Source organism: Haliotis asinina, chromosome 3 (assembly GCF_037392515.1).
Source record: "Haliotis asinina isolate JCU_RB_2024 chromosome 3, JCU_Hal_asi_v2, whole genome shotgun sequence".
NCBI classification, from domain to species: domain Eukaryota; kingdom Metazoa; phylum Mollusca; class Gastropoda; order Lepetellida; family Haliotidae; genus Haliotis; species Haliotis asinina.
In genome coordinates this window covers 62666059-62684035 of record NC_090282.1, presented here as the reverse complement: position 1 = coordinate 62684035, position 17977 = coordinate 62666059, and the positions used below count along the sequence as shown (strand labels likewise).

The following is a 17977-nucleotide window of genomic DNA, read 5'->3' as shown; positions in this document are numbered from 1 at the left end:
CCACAAGGAGCATTCCAGAATCACATCTTCCAAGCCTTCCGATTTTCCTTTGTTACACGTCCCAGCTAGTTGCTACTCAAAGACAACAACACACAAGCAAAACTATTCACATGATATATGAAGTTTAATCTGTTCATTTACCCGAGATGATTTCAATTATACAAAATTCTCAAAATATACACATTGTACAAATACGTCATTGCCATTCAGCCTATACAAGACTGATCGATAATCTTCTCTGACATGTAGGCAACAAAGAAGTGTTCAGTAAGCGGATGGTTGTACATTGGTTTGACGATGCCAATTTCAAACACTCTATGCAAAACAAACATTTATGTCAAGCACAGAATTAGGTATAGGTGAAACTATAGGCATAGCCAAATAACTTTTAAACTTATATAAATTTTACATGTCAATATTTTTTATTACTTTTAGTTATATTTTCATAAAAGCTGAAATCACATTTATTGAAGAACATGTCCTGTTTGTGAATACATCATTAATTAATTCAATATAATTAATTGCTATTCTGTGGTTCAGTTCCCCTTAAATGTTAGAAATTCGAGATTAGATTTACTGTTTAACTTTCAGACCAATACTCTAAAAAAAACCCCCAAAAACTGAACATAACAAAAATTGGGTGATAAATCAGTTTCCCTATAAATTACAATCTGCCCAAATGTAGTCTCTCTTCAGAAAAGCACCACTGGCCGACCAACTGTAGGATGACACATGTCCATTAAAGAGATGTATGTGTCATTAGATCAAGGAAAAACGTAAGTATTTAGCCCAACAACACAAAGCAGCGTTTGAACTTATTGTAAGAATGTATCATTTTTAACTGCAGGCATGAATATGAACATGTCCCAGCTGCAATCACTGTTAAGAATGTACTAACGACACAATTGCGCTTACACAAAAGTAAAATGGGTGTCAGTTTCAAAAGAATGCAAAATCAGCATACGTTGTTTTAGCTACTTTGGTCTGTGCAACTAGGTACCAATAAGTTCAGCATATTTCAAGGCAGCTCCCTGTTTTAAGTAATAACAAAATGTTGACTGTAATTTCTATTTAACATTACGAGTGAGTATGGTCTTACAATGCTTTTAACAATGTTCAAGCAATATCACAGCAGGGGACACCAGAAATGGGCTTCACATGTTATTGCATGTAGGGTATCGGACCTGGGTCTTTGGCATGACAAGTGACCAAAGGCTACCCCACCACGCCTCAACATTATGCCTTCATGACGGCCTGTTGCTGGCATGTAAAAACAAAAGCTATTTAAAACTGGCCCCATGAAGGAATCATTCAGCTACACTTCATACCTATCGATAACAAGAAAATTTGAACATTCTGGACAAGGAGCGAATGAAAGAATTATCACAATGGAGTGGTAGTCAGTGTTATATCATACTTTATATATACTGAGAATAAAAAATTTAAGTGCCAACCTATTCAAGACAAAGGGATGTTATGATGTGGAAACGTTAGGCTAAAATAAATGGGAAGACCAATCCATATTTCGAGAAGGTTCATGATTTAGGGATATCATTATCATTTGCATTTACAATTAAAGGAAAAAAATGTTACAGATGTGATGGTACTACTTTTTAAAGCAAAATAACAACAGTATTGCTATTCATATTAAACTTAGGTTTCACCTGTTAAAAATGACAATCATGACCATATAAAAGTCATTTGTGATTTTCACTTTTCAAATGGATGTAATCTATTTCGAGGAAAACAAAACGCATGCTTTCCTAAAGCGTATACATCCTGTTTAAAGTAAAAGACAATTTCAATAACGGTTTTGTTTTTAAGTGAGTGATTAAAGTTTCCTCTGAACTCAGCAATACTCCAACTATAAGACGGCAGTCTTTAAAAAAATTTGAGTCGGGACCAGACAATTCAGTGATCAACAGCATGAGCATGGGTTGATGAAGACCTTTCCACCCTGGATCTTCACGAGTCTGTTTTTAAACTTAAACTACTGAACAAAATTATGATACTTGTTTTTTTCCTGAAATTCCAATCAGACAACCTATATTGGCATAATATACTGGATGGCGCTTAACTTTATATTCTCAGTATATTATTTAACGTCCTGACATAGCTCATTTAGAGTTCCTTATAACCAGTGATGATTGTTAATATGATTATTCAGTAACATAGACTGGATCTTTAGGACATGAATACATTTTGTCCTCTGTTCACTTATTAAAAATATAACTAATCATTGGACAAGCAATCATATCACAAAACAAAACACCTATAAAACAGAGTTGTCCCCCCCTGCATGATTTCAACATTGCATACAAACCTTGAATTGAAAGATAAAGTTTGAAAGCATGCACACGTCTTAAAGGTGCTGTATCGAGTCATAACAGATATAAGACTAGACTGGGTTACTGAATTTGTTTTTCAGATTGTGACAATATTTGTTTTAGAAACAATAGAGCGTTTTGAATATCTTACATTTAAACAGGATTGCTACCATGTTAAGAACATAGATTTTCTGGGGCGTTCAGGATAAATTCAATATTGACTAACAAGCTCGTAGTACTCATGAAATGTAACATACAAAACCATCCTTGTAATAAATATTGTTAATTGTTTATGCAAACAAGTGTTTAAAAATTGTTTGTGTTTAATTTTGAGAAAACATGATCAATTGCTTGATTGTTAAGTCACAGTGACCAATCTTTGATTATTTCTAATAAACAGACCACCACTAACAAATACATAATTTTCCTGTCCGACGTTTCATTCAAAGCGCTATGTTGTGGTAGTGCCTTTGCCACAATGACTGTTTATCTTAGCTTCCTTCTGCAATGGTTTTGTCCTTAGATTTTTTCAATACCTGTTCTGTTTTGTGAAAGAAAAAACAATGCACAAAAAGGTCAGTAAAATACAGTGTATCAGCAAAAAAACTGGAAATGTCAACAGCATTATCACAATATGTCAGAGAATACAGTGTATAGTCATTATTTCCATACAAATCTGGTTTTATGAAACAACACAAAACCTGTCTCTATAACACAGATTCGGGTTGTATGTAACAAAATTTCATTGCATTGAAAACAGATTCTTGTACAAAACAAAATGAAATTTGGTTGTATAAAACACAGAATAGGGTTATTAAACAAGTTAATTGCATAAAACAACACAAATACTTACTGCACAGCTACAACTATGGAATGTGTTCGAGATGAATATGCAAATAAAGTAAAAATAGAATCACATAGATACAAGCCTCTGTTTATTTTTATACAAAATTGCAGTTTAATTACACATCTGTTACATACACACCTGCATAGATTTATATATATATATATATATGTATATATATACTGTAGATTTAATAGGTGCGGGAATATTTAACCACTGTCAACAATGAGACCTTATTAATCCAGACTCCTGAAGTTAGGGTTCATTCCATGACTGGATAAACAAGGTATCCATGTTAATCAACTGAGAATGGTATATGTACATTTATCACATGTTGTTTGGGTTAGCAAATATATGTAATGTCATTTACATCATATATACAAAAATATGACTACATTATTGCTGAAATATTAATCTGCAAAATCTACTGCCAGCAAAACATATGAAGCAAAGAAATGAAAGTTTGAATTTGTAATTCAAGGAACTTGATAGATTGTTTGTTATCAGGCTGATCCAAAAATGGAAAAAAAACTTGGAATGACAACATTGTAAATTTTAGTAAATTTTACACCCAAAAGCAATTGCAAATTAAATGGCCTAGAGAAAATCTATACAAGAACAAAAATGTTCATTACAAACTTACACCAACAGATGGAAGGACACACCAGGCCATGACCATGAACTTAGCTTTCAAAAATACTTTTCCCCAAAAATATTTTCTGGCACTAATTTTCTGATATTGTGGTATTAAAATTATTCTCTTCATTGTGTGTGTGTGTATGTGCATGTGCGTGTGTGCGTGTCATTGACTTTGTAATGACATGCAGGGGGTGTTGAGTAGGAGGGTTGAAGTGGAATATGGTGTCATTTCCTTAGAACATAAATTTTTGCGGGGTCATTCACGTTGTACATGCTTCTCCATAAAAATCGTCATCACCTCTCCCAGCCATAAATTATGAATGATGACTTAACGTGTGGAGAGTGAGTGATCACACCTGCCAGTATTTCTATTACATGGTGGGAGGTAGGCTTCACGTGGAAAGAAAACACTAAGTAATACAGGGTCCCGATCCAGACAGCATTCATGAAAAAACGACCTGTCGTAACTCTATCGTTTATCAAAGACTTATGAAAGTTGTAGCGCCAAGAACACTTTGTGGATTGGGACAGTAATCTCAGATTTAACACGTTGGTGAATCCCATGAATATCGGTTAGGTGCAGAGAAACCTATGAAAATACTCTTGGATTTATGTGAGTGAGTTAGGTTTTACGCTGCTTTCAACAATATTTCAGTTACTTCACAGCCTGTCACATGGGAGAGAGTTCATTATTCCAGCAATACCATAGCAGAGGACACCAGAAATGGGTTTCACACATTGTGCCCAACCTAACCTTTGGAATGAAAGGCGGATATTTAGACCACTGGGCTGCCCCACTTCCTCCAACGTGTCTGAAAAAAGGGTCTCTCTAGATCCTACTGTGTATTACTTGCATTTAAATTGTGATTTCCTTCATGTAGTATATCTATCAATTGACTTTGGCCAGTTTGGTGTGTGTCCAACAAAGTCCCCAATGCATATATATGAGGTCTGATTTGCCATCATGCTTGAGATATAGAGGTGGATTTAATAAACACTGATGTGCATTGAGTGCAAAGAGGGAACGAAATACACAAGACAGGTTACAACAGTGATATATAAAAATATAAGCATTTCAATGAAAAAAAAATGGACGTTTGTGTATATATTAATATCCCATAAAATTATGGACATAATATGCTATGAAGAGACGGTCTTTCTATTAAGGCGCGGAAACGAAAATTGAAAATTCATGTCGTAAACACATAAACAGAGTCCAAACATACAACAATGATATGGTGTTTATGTTTGGCAAGAGTATTTTTCACACATTTCAAAGTAACAAAGCAAATAAACCCGATTTCCCAAGATAAATAACTTCTGGCTTATGCTATCACTTGTTGTTACTTGTTACTTTATTATCCGTTCATGATAATAATCAGTGTTCGCATTAACACAGAATCCTGCATTTGTCACGCAAAATATATAACATGCAAAAAATATTTTGTGTGCGAGTTTTGGATGCCACGATTCTGATCTACTACATTTTAAAAAGTACCTTAAAACAGCACCATATAGAAAAACAATAAATTTAGAAATTATTCAGGATTGTAATGAAAATGTCACACGCAAAATGTTTGGAATACATAATGATACTTTTATTTCTGCACACACTCTTACATAACATGCCACGAACACTGATAATGATCGTAATTATTACAATACACCCAAGTTGCACATACAAAGAAATAAGCTTGTAATAGTTTATATCACATGACTGGATCTAACCTTGTATTGTCTATGAGAACCAGGATCACAGTTCATCAGAATGTGATCACACTGATATGTGTTTCGAGGGGACTGCGTTTCATACACGATTTCTTCTTCCGTATCGCCATTACGTATCGGAGGCATTTATATCTGCCTCAAGAGTAAGCTCAGCTGGACTGGACGTAGCTGTGGGATCTTTCATAACTGCATAGAGGGGGTTAGAAAATCCCCCAGAGTCTTCCTCCGAATGGGTCGGGGCCTTTGAGAAATGGGCATATCCGTTGCCCTCTATTGAAATTTCGGAATCTTCGGCCAGATATTTGGTGGTGTCACTCATTGGATCAGCCGTTTCCCCATTGGACATGTTCATATCATACAGTTGATTTCTCATGGCGATGCTCCCATCATGAGTCTGTTCTATTATGTCATCGTGGAAACGTTCATGTGCAAAATGAGACTTGGGATGACGACGTACACGCCATAACACAACAGCGATTATAGTTATGATAATAATTAGTAATACTATCGGCACCACAACAGCAACAACAATATTCTTTGATGGTTTTTGGTGATGGCCTCCTATTTTCAGCGTTGTTGTCGATGACGTGGTGGTCTCTGTAGTTGGTGTTTTTGTTGTTGTTGTTGATGAACTCTGAACAACTGAAGTTGACATTGTGGATGTGCTGATAGTGGTTGTTGTTGATGGTGTTGTTGTAGTTGTAGACGTTGTTGCAGAAGTTGAAGTGGTTGGTGGTGATGTAGAAGATGGTGGAACTGAGCTAGTAACACGTTCCATTGTGGTTGAGGGAGTAGTAGTAGATGTTGTAGTGGCGGAAGTAGTTGTTGATGTTGGTGATGTTGTCGTCGACATAGTTGTTGTTGTGCTGACTGTTGACACAGAGGATGTAGTAACAGGTAATGTCGTTCGAGGGGTGGTTGAATCTGAAAATAAGATTTCAGAGCTGTAATGCCACAAGGATTAAACAAGGACAAATCAGGACTGATTGAAAGATAAGAATCATTTTCAATGTTTCCAGGTTTTACCCAAAGAATAGCCTTCCTGACATACTTATGTCCTGAAATACGATTCACAACAATAGATAAACAGTTTTGATGCCATACTATCCTCTAAGGCAGTTAGAAGTCAGAGTAGAGGGACATCATCAGTTTTCCTTTCATATACTTTCATATGCTCTTACCAATACATATCACATTAAAAGATGTTTTGACCAAAATAATGTAAAATCAGTCTGCTTGTTGTTTCATGCTGCATTCAGCAATATTCCAGCTGTATGGCATAAGTCTGTGAATAATCAAGGTTGGACAGACAATCCAGTGATCAACACCATGAGCATATATCTACACAAATGAGATATAATATCAAGTGTCAAATAACTCAGCATGCCTGACCACTCAATTCTGCTCTGCAATTCTGAAGACCAATTCCAACCCAGATCTTCAAGGGTATTCTGTAAGAAAACCCAAATGAACTGATGTTAGTTGGCAATACGTGATAAATCGACTTACTGTAACATTCAACACTTGCATCTTCGGAATGATTACAGTTGTGAGTTCCAACGCCTCTGCTCTGGCAATCTCCAATACTTGTCTCATTTCCTAAACACTCCACATTGTCCAACCAGATCCGACCTGTGCCCTTCCCATAAGCACTTCCATTGACAGCACGGCCATGTTGGAATCCTAGTTGTCGACAGACGACAGTGGCATCTGTTTCATCCCAGTAGTCATCGCATACCGTTCCCCATTCGTTTGGCCCAGAAACATACACTTCGACACGACCATGGTCAACTGATTGGTCACCTGAATGGTCCTTCCCCAGACGGACCTGAGTGAGAGCTGAAAGATAAAAAATTAAAACTGCTATCTGAATAGCAAATTTACACAACTGCAAATAGCAAATGTTGAAATAACTCACTTTGACAGGACTGGATATTGTCATATATGTTAGAACATGCTGTGTACTTACCTATGCTAATTCACATATGGCATTTTCATATCTTAGCTCATAAGCAACCATCGTCTGCTGGGTTTGCTTTTGAGATGACCTCTTCTACCTGTTTCTTTTTACAGTGATAGTGAGACTCCTTAATAGTTTCAGTATTAAAGTTATTATTTTTTACATCAGTTTTCGTTTACAATGAAGCTGATGTTTAATTTGACAATGGACATTTAAAAAGTTCCCTATGTAATACAAACGACTTTACATATAGTCATGGTCTGTTCCAAATGAGTCTCTTTGGGTCTACAGAAAATCCACATCGCTCATTTCAACACTAATCTCTCCTCAGTAAAGTCCTTTTATTATATTTCCTGTCTCCCTACCACTGGAACTGTAGTTAGGCCAAGTTTATTTTAACAGATATTTCACACTTTCACTTATCAACTACATAAATTGTAAAGATAAACATGAAAACCTTTTTTTTTTTTATTTCTTTCAGTACTATACAAGCAAGTTGTTTGAAAACTGTGTTAACACCTGCACTGAAGAGTCACACATATTGTAATCAAAAAGTTGCATATCAACAGACCTCTTTACCTTGTGCAAAGAGAGCTGTATTATTTCACAATTCAAGTTCAGTAATCCTGTAGATCATTGAAAATAAATCACCAAACAGCTAGTGAATCGTGGCAAGTGGCATGCATCTTTTCTTAAATATGAATAGGAGAGTGTGGTTTTATGCCACTTTTAGCGTAAAACCAGCAATATAACGGTGAGGGACACCAGAACTGGGTTTCACACATTGTACCCATGTAGGGAATTGAACTCAGGTCTTCAGCGTGATGAGCAAAAAATATAAGCAAATGCTAACCCGCCGTCCCTTATAAACATGATGTCCTCATTTATGTGACATCAACATTCAGTGTTGTTTGTTACCACAACAAAATGACAATGGTCAAGTGGTCAAAAGTAACATATGTTAATTTGGGATCACACTTTCTTAGTTTCATTTGGTCAAGTCCCATGTAGGATTCAAACCCACACTCTCAGAGTCAGGTACCTAATCACCAACAAACAAAATCAGAAATAACCCATATCTGGTCATATTAATGAGTTATGTTTGCTACCACTTTGGCCATTATTTCAACTATATCATAAAATGGCAGAAGACATGGGACAGATTCCCAAAGCGTTGTAGACCAACGTGTTCACCAGACATTTACCATTTCATTAACATCCACACGTGGCTGTAGGTACCTGTATATGAAGGGTAGTAGGGTAGTTTAGTGGTTAAGGGTTAAGGGTGGTCTGGGTTCAAGTCCCCACACAGGCATGGCACAATGTGTGAAGCAATTTTCTAGAGTCCTCAGCCATGATATTGCTGGAATATTCCTAACGTGGCGTAAAACTGAACTCACTCACTCCAGTGTACGGTCTCTGGTGCTGACATGTCGACTAAGGGAGACAACTCTACACATATTACACTCAGTTATGTCACTCACCAACTTCAGTAGTGTAGCAAGTTGTATAGGCATCACCGCTACAGAGGTAGGACAGCAGTGTTGTATTGAACCCGGAGTTCAGACAGGTTAGAAGACTTTGCTCGTTGCCATTGCAGAATGCACCACTGAGCAGGTAATTTCGGCGGGGCAGGTTGGGGATGGTGTTCCGATCAGGGAGACCATCCTTGTATCCTGTTTTCAAGCTTCTGCAGAATACCTTGGCATCGCTGGTGCTCCATGCCCAGGAGCAGACAGCACCCCATTCCCCATCGTATCCCATCTCAACCCGACCGTAGTTGTTCATCTTACTGCCATAGAGCCGATACTCAATGCCTGTGGAATGGAAAATGTGAAAAAACCTTAACAACAACAACACAACACAAACAAAACAAAACAAAAACAAAAAAAAAAAACCCCAAAAACTATTCCGAAAAAATAATCCATACTGACTTTTAAGTTATCTGTAAGCCAATCAATATATAAAATATATAATTTTCCAATAAATTGTGTAGCTATTGAGACTATTATAAATTACTGGCTCATCAGTCAGCAAATTTAAGGCATTTAAGGGGCTACTCACAACCCGGTCAAGTTTTCAGGGACTATAGAAACACCAAAGTAGTTTGATATGACATGTGTACAGAAGTTTGGACAGACCTGTGAAGGTTCGGGATAGAAAAGGCCTTCAGCAACCCAATTTTGCCATAAAAGGCAACTATGCTTGTCGTAACAAGCGACTAATAGGATCAGGTGGTCAGGCTCACTGACTTGGTTGACTCATCATCAATGGGTCATCAGTTCCCATTTGAACAGATCGGTGCTCATGCTGTTGATCACTGGATTATGTGGTTCAGACTCTATTATTTCCAGACCGCAGCCATATAGATGGAATATTGCTGAACGTGGCATAAAACAACACTCACTCACTCACACGTTTGGACAATTGTAAGACTGACCATCCAAGGGAAATAACTCTTGACACTGGCATTGCAAGGTATTTGGATTATGTATTGTTACCTGTAAAATCATAACAGGGCAAGGGTTGCTGAATATAGAGCCTTTAAGGACAAATCAATGGTAATTAGGGCTTTTCAATGATAAAATGAAATTAGGACCTTTTAGGGTAAAATGTCACTGCCCTACACGACGATTCTCACTAAGACTTTCTTTTCAACAATACATGCCTGTTTTGTTATAGCAGATGACACCTGCATCGTTAGAGTCATAGTTGCAGTTCTGTTTGTCTGCCGTCTCGTGATGTGGACATTTGTCCAGGGAGGTCTCATTGCCTCGACACTGGAAATTCCTCATGAGGATGGCGTTAGTGTTCTTTACAATGTGGAGGTAGGCCACCCCACCCTTGTAGCCAAGACTCCTGCAGGCCACGCTGGCGTCCACGTCGTCCCACCCCTGCATGCACACCCGACCCCACACTCCATTCTTCTTGACCTCAACAATGCCATGGTAGTCTTTGCTAAGGCCATCGGATGCCAGTCGAATCTCGAACCCTGTTAACATAATACGTCATGAAAATCAGCGTTATTGTTATAGTAGCAGCACCTCCATGTTTAACTGAATTGGGATAGAAGGATCTTTAAAACATCTTTCATGGAGCAGTTTGTGTTTTGTGAATGACTGGGTCCCAGACAATCCATCTTTAGGACTGACCCCAGGAGTTGGGACGTGATGACTATGCCGGTTATGATTCACTTCGGTAACTATTAGTTAATCAATTCAATTTTGTTTTGACAATCACCAGAATCATATATTCATATATTTTGAAAAAGATGTTCTATTGCTTGAATTTAGGTGCTATTCATCTAAACGACAGACGGAAAACGGAACATATCCTAACCAGAAAGAATAATACATTTAATTTTCCAGTAACATGATCACTGGCAATTGCCATGATAAATCAATACTGTCAAACGATTAGGTTGCAATTGTTTCACTGTATTTACTGAATGACACATCAACTGCTGACTTATCATTGTATTCATTACCTAATATTGAATCACAGCAGTGCTAGTCATCACATAAAAATCTGACCTTCTCACACATTTAGTCGCCTCAGGCGAAAAGCAAGAGTTACTGAGAACTGGTCTCCTTTCCGCAATTCACACTGCGTGCCCATGCAAGAGATTGAGCACTGCCATCTACAAGGTTTTTAACGCCACAGACACTGGATGGTTGCAGCATTGATGGACGCACTCACCTGTATCATTAAATGGTGTCTTGGAACAGTACACAGATGCATATGTCCCTGTAGTGCATGTTCCTTCTTTGCTCAGTGTGCAGTCCTTGATGTCCTTTTCTGTTCCTTTACATTTGATGCTGGTGAACACGATTGGTCCTGAGATGTTGCCGAACACAGATCCTCCAATAGCCCGTCCGTGTGTGAAGTTCATACCGAGACTCCTGCACGCGACAGTTGCTGCAGCATTGTCAAAACCAGTGTCACATACTCCAACCTTTTCCCCTTCATCAAATATCTCCAGTCCTCCCTTGGTAGCACCGAATCTCTGGTTCAGTCGAGCTGAAGATAAATGTTTATTAATATGAAACTATAATTCTAAAAGCAGAATATGGTTTTATGACCCTTTTTGGAATATTCCATCAGTATCATGGTGGGGGACAACAGAAATGGGCTTCACACATAGTACCTATGAGGGAAATTGAAGCCAGGTCTTCAGCGTGATGAGCAAACACCCTAACCACTAAGCTACTCCACTGATTATTAGCGAGAAAATGTTGGTTTATGCCATGACATTCAAGTAACATGGAGACTTGTAAATAGTCAAGTCTGTAGTAGACACAAACAGTGCATAAAGTTTGGGGCATAATGATCAGGTCAGAAATTAGACCATCTGATAATCAATTAATTCTGTATACTATCAGTCTTACTCCATTGGGCAATGACACTTTAATTAGCTGCAATATAGATAACAGTTAACCAACACACAAATATTAAACCGTAAACATATCATTCTTGGGGAGATGGAGAATCTTACCACTCTTGTAGCAGAAAACAGAGGCATCATCCTTGTGGGAAGTGCAGGGCAATGTGAAAGGCCAGCCAAAAGATGGGGCAGAATACAGGTCCTTGTAGCCTCGGTGAGGGCATTCATGGAAGTACTTCTCCTTGCCAGTACACTGCAGATGACTCAGCCAGATTGGGCCAGATCCCTGCCCATATCGAGCTCTGGAGATAGCGACACCATCACTGAAGTTGAGCTGGCGGCAAAAGACGTTGGCTTCCTTGGCATCCCAGTAGTTGTCGCATATGGTGCCCCATACACCACCAATGCGGATTTCAGCTCGCCCAAAGTAGTCATGTCCAGTTCCAGCAACGCGGTACTCGATACCTGCATCAGTGAGAGAAGAGACAAAGGGTAGAAATCATGCTTGAAATGGTAGGATTAGGATTATATTTTCACCATCTTTTGCATCTTCATTTCTTGCATTTCAGTTAAGTACTGGTACACTAATCCCTGGATCTATTCTTGCAATTGCAAATTATCAAGCCATGATTTCTATAAACCAGATTTCATGATGAAGAAAAATGTCTTAATATAGAACAGGCTATAAGATTCAACTCTGAAAAAGTGTTATGATCGACCAATTAAATGCTGAATATGTTACTTCAAACATGACTGACAACCACATTTTGACATACACTGCTTGCTATGGATTTACCTCATGATCAAAAGCTTATGTATTATAACCCTGACTAAAACCCTTGCACTGAAGACGGCCACTGTGCCACTCTCTTTTACAATCTTACCCTGGACTATCATATGCCTATGTTAATGTACAATCTCTTTAGGCTAACATAGCTTTGTGGACTGGGGCACTGAGTCTCAATGCCCAAAGTGATCCTACTTCCACTACTTATATCATGAATTTGTGCTACAGTATGAAAGTTCAGATCATCTTAGCGCTAACATCAATTTCTTAGTGCTAATATCAATTTGAGGATCTGGACTATCTTTCACAAAGCACTTAGGTGACTGCAAGTCACTACAGTAACCTCAGTGCTTAGTTCAGTGTCAGGTAAACCTTGGTAAATGTTGCTTCATGAAAGGAGCCCCAGGTCCCAGTTCATCAACATACCTGAGTCGTTGAAGCACAGAACAGCTGCCGTGTGTCTGTTGGAGCAGTTGCCCAGGTTGGTCCGGTCAAGGTGTGGACAGTCCATCAGGTCCTTCTCTTCACCGCTGCAGTTAAATGAGCTTAGCCAGTAGGGTCCTAACTGGCGCTGTGTGGAATATGTGCCGACATAGGAGTGCTTGTAGGCCATCCCACCTGTATATCCCCGAGCTCCACACACCACCGTAGCGTCCTCATCATCCCAATCCTTGCTGCAGACACGACCCTGAACACCGTAGTGGGTCACACGCAGCTGGCCAGAGTGCTTTTGCCCAGTCTTGATGGTCAGAGTGTAATCTGAACACGTGGAAGATCGTAAGGAGGGGAGGAATTATGTATAATTTATATTCATAAACATGACACTATGGGGAGGGATGCAGCTTCTTTTGCTGCTCTGTGATTCTTGTTTACTAGTGTTTTTTTCAATCTAACATCATTACTCAAAATTGACTTTTTATAGAATAATACATGTTTGATTTGGGTCAGGTAGCGATAGGGAAACATTGGTATGTAACTTGTTGAAACTGTATCTTTTGTAACATATCAAAGAAGTAGTTCCTTTCATGTAAACTTAAAGTCTGCAAATCAAGTGATAAAAAGCATCCCTTATGACCTTGGACGAGAAAGTACTCTTTAGGTGCTCTTAGCCTAAATACTTGTGTAGAGTTTAGATCACCATCACCATCACCATCACCATCACCATCACCATGATCATGATCATGATCATGTACCAGACAATCTAGTGGTCAATATCATCAGCATCGTCCTATGCAAATGGGAACCAATGACATGTCAACCAAGACAGCAAGCATGACCACCCGATCATGGTAGTCGCCTCTTACGACAATCATAGGTTACTGAAGACTAATTCTCACTTGGATCTTCACAGGTTCGGTACTTGTAACTGCAGTCATAGTGATAGCAAAAGTAGTACTCACTGTCATTAACAAACTCCTGTGGGTTGTCGGAACACACCACCGAGGCGTACATCTTGCTCACGCAGTCTTCTGTAATCATACACTCAGATATTGACTCTTCCTCTCCTGTACATCGTAGAGTCATGTTGGTGATGATGTCTTTGTTGTAGGAGTTGGTGTTGCCATAGGCGGAGCAGCAGATAGAACGCCCATCCTTGAAACCCAGACTCTGGCACACGACCCGGGCTGACATATCGTTGAAACCAGTGTCACAGACATAGTGCCAGACTCCCCCTTGGTTCCATAGCACGCCACCATGTTGAATTGACCGTCCCACACCTGTGCTCAGTTTCACTGGAAATGTATATATGATGATGATGATGATGATGATGATAGAGGTAAGGTGCAATGAGTTAAAAATAATATACAAGTGAGTGAATGAATTCACTTTTGCGCCACACTGAGCAATATTCCTGCAATAATTGAATCTGGACCAGAAAATCCAGTGATCAACAGCTTGAGTATCCATCCACGCAATAGGTACACAGTGGGACCTGTCTGGCGAGCCTGACCACCCATCCTATTTGTACAGAAGATAAACTGTAAGAATTATGTTCAAGATTATTTAGTAACGTTCATGCATATGTGTGACTATATTTGCTTACACATGTGTCTGCTTGTCCTAGGCTTTATTGATCCCAGTTTTGAAGTGTCAGACCACTAAGACCACATGCCACCATGTTTTTTTATCTTAATGACAGGCAGGGCAACAAGAAGTACCATCTTTTACTCTTGTTCCGTATGACATAGCCACTACACCATTTGCTGCTTTTATGACCAGAATAAGAATAGAAAAAGATCAACAAAATCCTTCAGTGCGAAACTGCTACAAGACTGTTCATTCTTGATAAAACTAACAATATGCAACACTTCAGAACAGAAACTCAATACCCATCTTCCCTGACATCTGAAAGGGTGTATTACTATGACTTAAGCCACAACAAATTGTTTCTTAATTGGAAATGCAATTAACTGTATCGCCTGTGTTTTGTGTTTTGGTTTGTGGGTAGAGGGACATCAGACATCACTTCACAGCTTCATCCTTAAGTCAGAATCTTAAAAGATTTAAGATCAGTTAAAATCAAAATGATAATAAATCCAAGGAAGAGTATATTCTAAATCTTATGTAAAATGAGTTATTTCGCCATTTCTATGAATATAATTCTCACACGTTTTTTTCTCTCTCCACATACCTTTAGTGTAACAGAAGACACCTGCATCTCTGCTGTGGTCCAAACAGGACCTTGATGTTGAGACAGCCCAACCCTCATGGGGGCACTGGTTGAGTGTTTTCTCATCACCTTGACATCTAAGGTTCGACTCCCAGACTGGTCCTGTGGCTGTATCGTTGTAGGACCCATAGAAAGGATCACCATCATCAAACCCAAGGTTCTTGCAGAACACCTTGGCCTCTCTCTTGTCCCAGTACCGGTCACAGAGTGACCCCCATTGTCCATCTACAGCCACCTCCACCCGACCCCATTGGTCACCTCCTGCTGACAGGCGGTAGAACAGTCCTGGAAAGACAAGGAGTGAGTGAGTGAGTGAGTGAGTGAGTGAGTGAGTGAGTGAGTGAGTGAGTGAGTGAGTGAGTAGTGTTACACCACCTGCAATATTTCTGCAATGTCATGACAGGAGACACCTGAAATGGGCTTCACAGATTGTTCCTATATGGGGAATCAAACCTGGGTCTTTGGAATGCTTTCAGCCACTGCCCTAATATTGCCAAAGCGGAATAAACTCAAACTCTTGTCGCCTGTTGTGCACCATATTAGAGTGTGCAAGTTATTTTAGTAAATGCTGTTTTCAATGTTAATTCACACTGATAACTGCTTGTCATCCTAATTTCGGTAAAAATCCACCTGGACATTTAGATTTTACATTGAGAAGGATTTTGATGCTTTCAGACCAAGGATTACAATCAGGGTAAATCTCAGATTCAGACAAACCTCTGAAAGACCTCAACAGCTTTGGCAGGCAAGATTTCACAATGAAATACTTCGATTCTGACTTCAGCACCAAACCTATCAACTTTCATCTTAAGAATTATAAAAGGAGATTTACATTGACTTTACTACCTTCATTGTTAAAGCAGAGTGCTCCACCAAAATGGCCGCTGGAACACTTTGTGACATTTCCCCATCCAATGTGAGGACAGTCGCTCAGCGAGGTCTCGTTGCCTGTACAGTTGACCTGAGATGTCCAGTAGGGGCCTGTGTAGTCGAAGTAGGAGAAGGATGACCTATAGTGGCTGTAGGCAATGCCTTTACTGTAGCCCAAGGTTCTGCAGGTGACAGCTGCATCTGGGTCATCCCAGTTGTCGCTGCAGACGCGACCTTCAACATTGGCAAATTTAACGGCCACTTGACCAGTGTAGCGGGCTCCTCCACTCAGGCTGATGGTGTAGTCTGAAGAGTAGAGATAGGGTCATGAAGAAAGATATGACTGTTTGATTGTGTGTTCAAGTAACTGTTTGACTACCATCCAGCTTATTCATCCAGCTTACTGCTGACTACCAAATGTTCAGCTTATTTACTGTTTGACAGCGATAGGTACAGAGAACCTTAACCTGGACACCACATGAACGGCTGTTCGACAACTATTTGACAACCAAATGTTTGGCTAGCTTACAGTTTGACTGCCATGTGCACATCCTACTTACCATTCGACAATCACATTTGCAGCCCACTTATTCTTTCATTGGCACATGTCAACCGACTTTTAGTTTGACTATATGTACAGCCTACTAAATGTTTGATCACCTAATGCACTTACTGTTTGACAGTGTGTCGTTGTAGCAGGCCACTGAGGCGTAGTACTGTCTGTAGCAGAGAGAGGTACGCTGACGAGAGGTGTACTTGCATTCTCGTATTGACTTCTCCTTGCCTGTACATCGGAGGTCAGCAATCACGGCATCGTCAAAGTTGAAGCCGTAAGGGTTGCAGCAGAGAGCCAGACCTCCAGTCATCCCCAGTTCACGGCATATTACAGCTGTGGACATAAAAGTGAGAGAATAAGTGAGTTAGTGAGTGTGGTTTCACGCTGTTTTAGCAATATCACAGCGGGAGACACCAGAACAGGGGTTCAAAGATATTTTGAAAAGCCACTTGCCTCAATTTCCCCTTGTCCTGATTTTTAAGACACAATGCATGATGTTATTTTTTTACTGCATTGTTTATTGTAGAGTGATAATTTTACTCTCTACTAAAAATGGGCTTCACACATTGTGCCCATGTGAGGACCTGAATCTGGGTCTTTGGCATAATGAGTGAATGCTTTAATCACTACGCTACCCCACCGGTCCGCGGACATAAGAACAACATGCCATAACAATCTAATCCTTCTCAACACCGGTGCTGACACAACATAAAATAATTGTGTTGTGTTAACACAGCAATGTGAGTTTTCTCCCACCTAGTACTGATATATGGACTATTTTTGTTACTCCTATAAAAATAAAGTATGCATTGATTGTAAAAACTTAATGTTCATTTATACTATAGATACATTGTACATTGCATAAAACTGTAAGACTTAAATTCTAATGCACTTGTTATGTTTTCTGTTTTACCTGAGATAAAGAAATGTTTGATATGAGACATTAAATGTTTTAAATAAGAAGTTTAATATTCAGGATGGTTTGATAGTGTCCCATTAATAACTGAAATTCAAGTAAAATTACTACAAATTAAGCATTTCAATATGTATCAAGAGCAAAGTATCTTATAAGTGTTAGTTGTATTATGACATCACTATTGTTTACATTTCATGGCTATTTATTTGCAAGATTATTTGATATGCATGATTATTTCGTCTTATATTTCATCAACCAATCATGTAATCTTGAAACTAAAACGATTAAGCATAGT

General features: G+C 39.0%; 1 protein-coding gene across 1 annotated transcript in view; it reads right to left on the bottom strand.

The window, feature by feature from the left end:
- Nucleotides 1-100: 100 nt before the first annotated feature.
- Nucleotides 101-17977, bottom strand: part of LOC137278296 (deleted in malignant brain tumors 1 protein-like) — an 84555-nt gene continuing 66678 nt past the window's right edge. Inside the window, exons 24-34 of the mRNA XM_067810543.1 lie at nucleotides 16884-17099; nucleotides 16187-16516; nucleotides 15302-15625; nucleotides 14070-14402; nucleotides 13096-13428; nucleotides 11994-12347; nucleotides 11198-11518; nucleotides 10167-10490; nucleotides 8983-9315; nucleotides 7048-7377; nucleotides 101-6462 (exon numbers count right to left, since the gene is read on the bottom strand). Of these exons, the coding sequence (XP_067666644.1) occupies nucleotides 5648-6462; nucleotides 7048-7377; nucleotides 8983-9315; nucleotides 10167-10490; nucleotides 11198-11518; nucleotides 11994-12347; nucleotides 13096-13428; nucleotides 14070-14402; nucleotides 15302-15625; nucleotides 16187-16516; nucleotides 16884-17099 (4013 nt within the window). The 3' untranslated portion in view covers nucleotides 101-5647. The remainder of the gene's footprint in view (nucleotides 6463-7047; nucleotides 7378-8982; nucleotides 9316-10166; nucleotides 10491-11197; nucleotides 11519-11993; nucleotides 12348-13095; nucleotides 13429-14069; nucleotides 14403-15301; nucleotides 15626-16186; nucleotides 16517-16883; nucleotides 17100-17977) is intronic.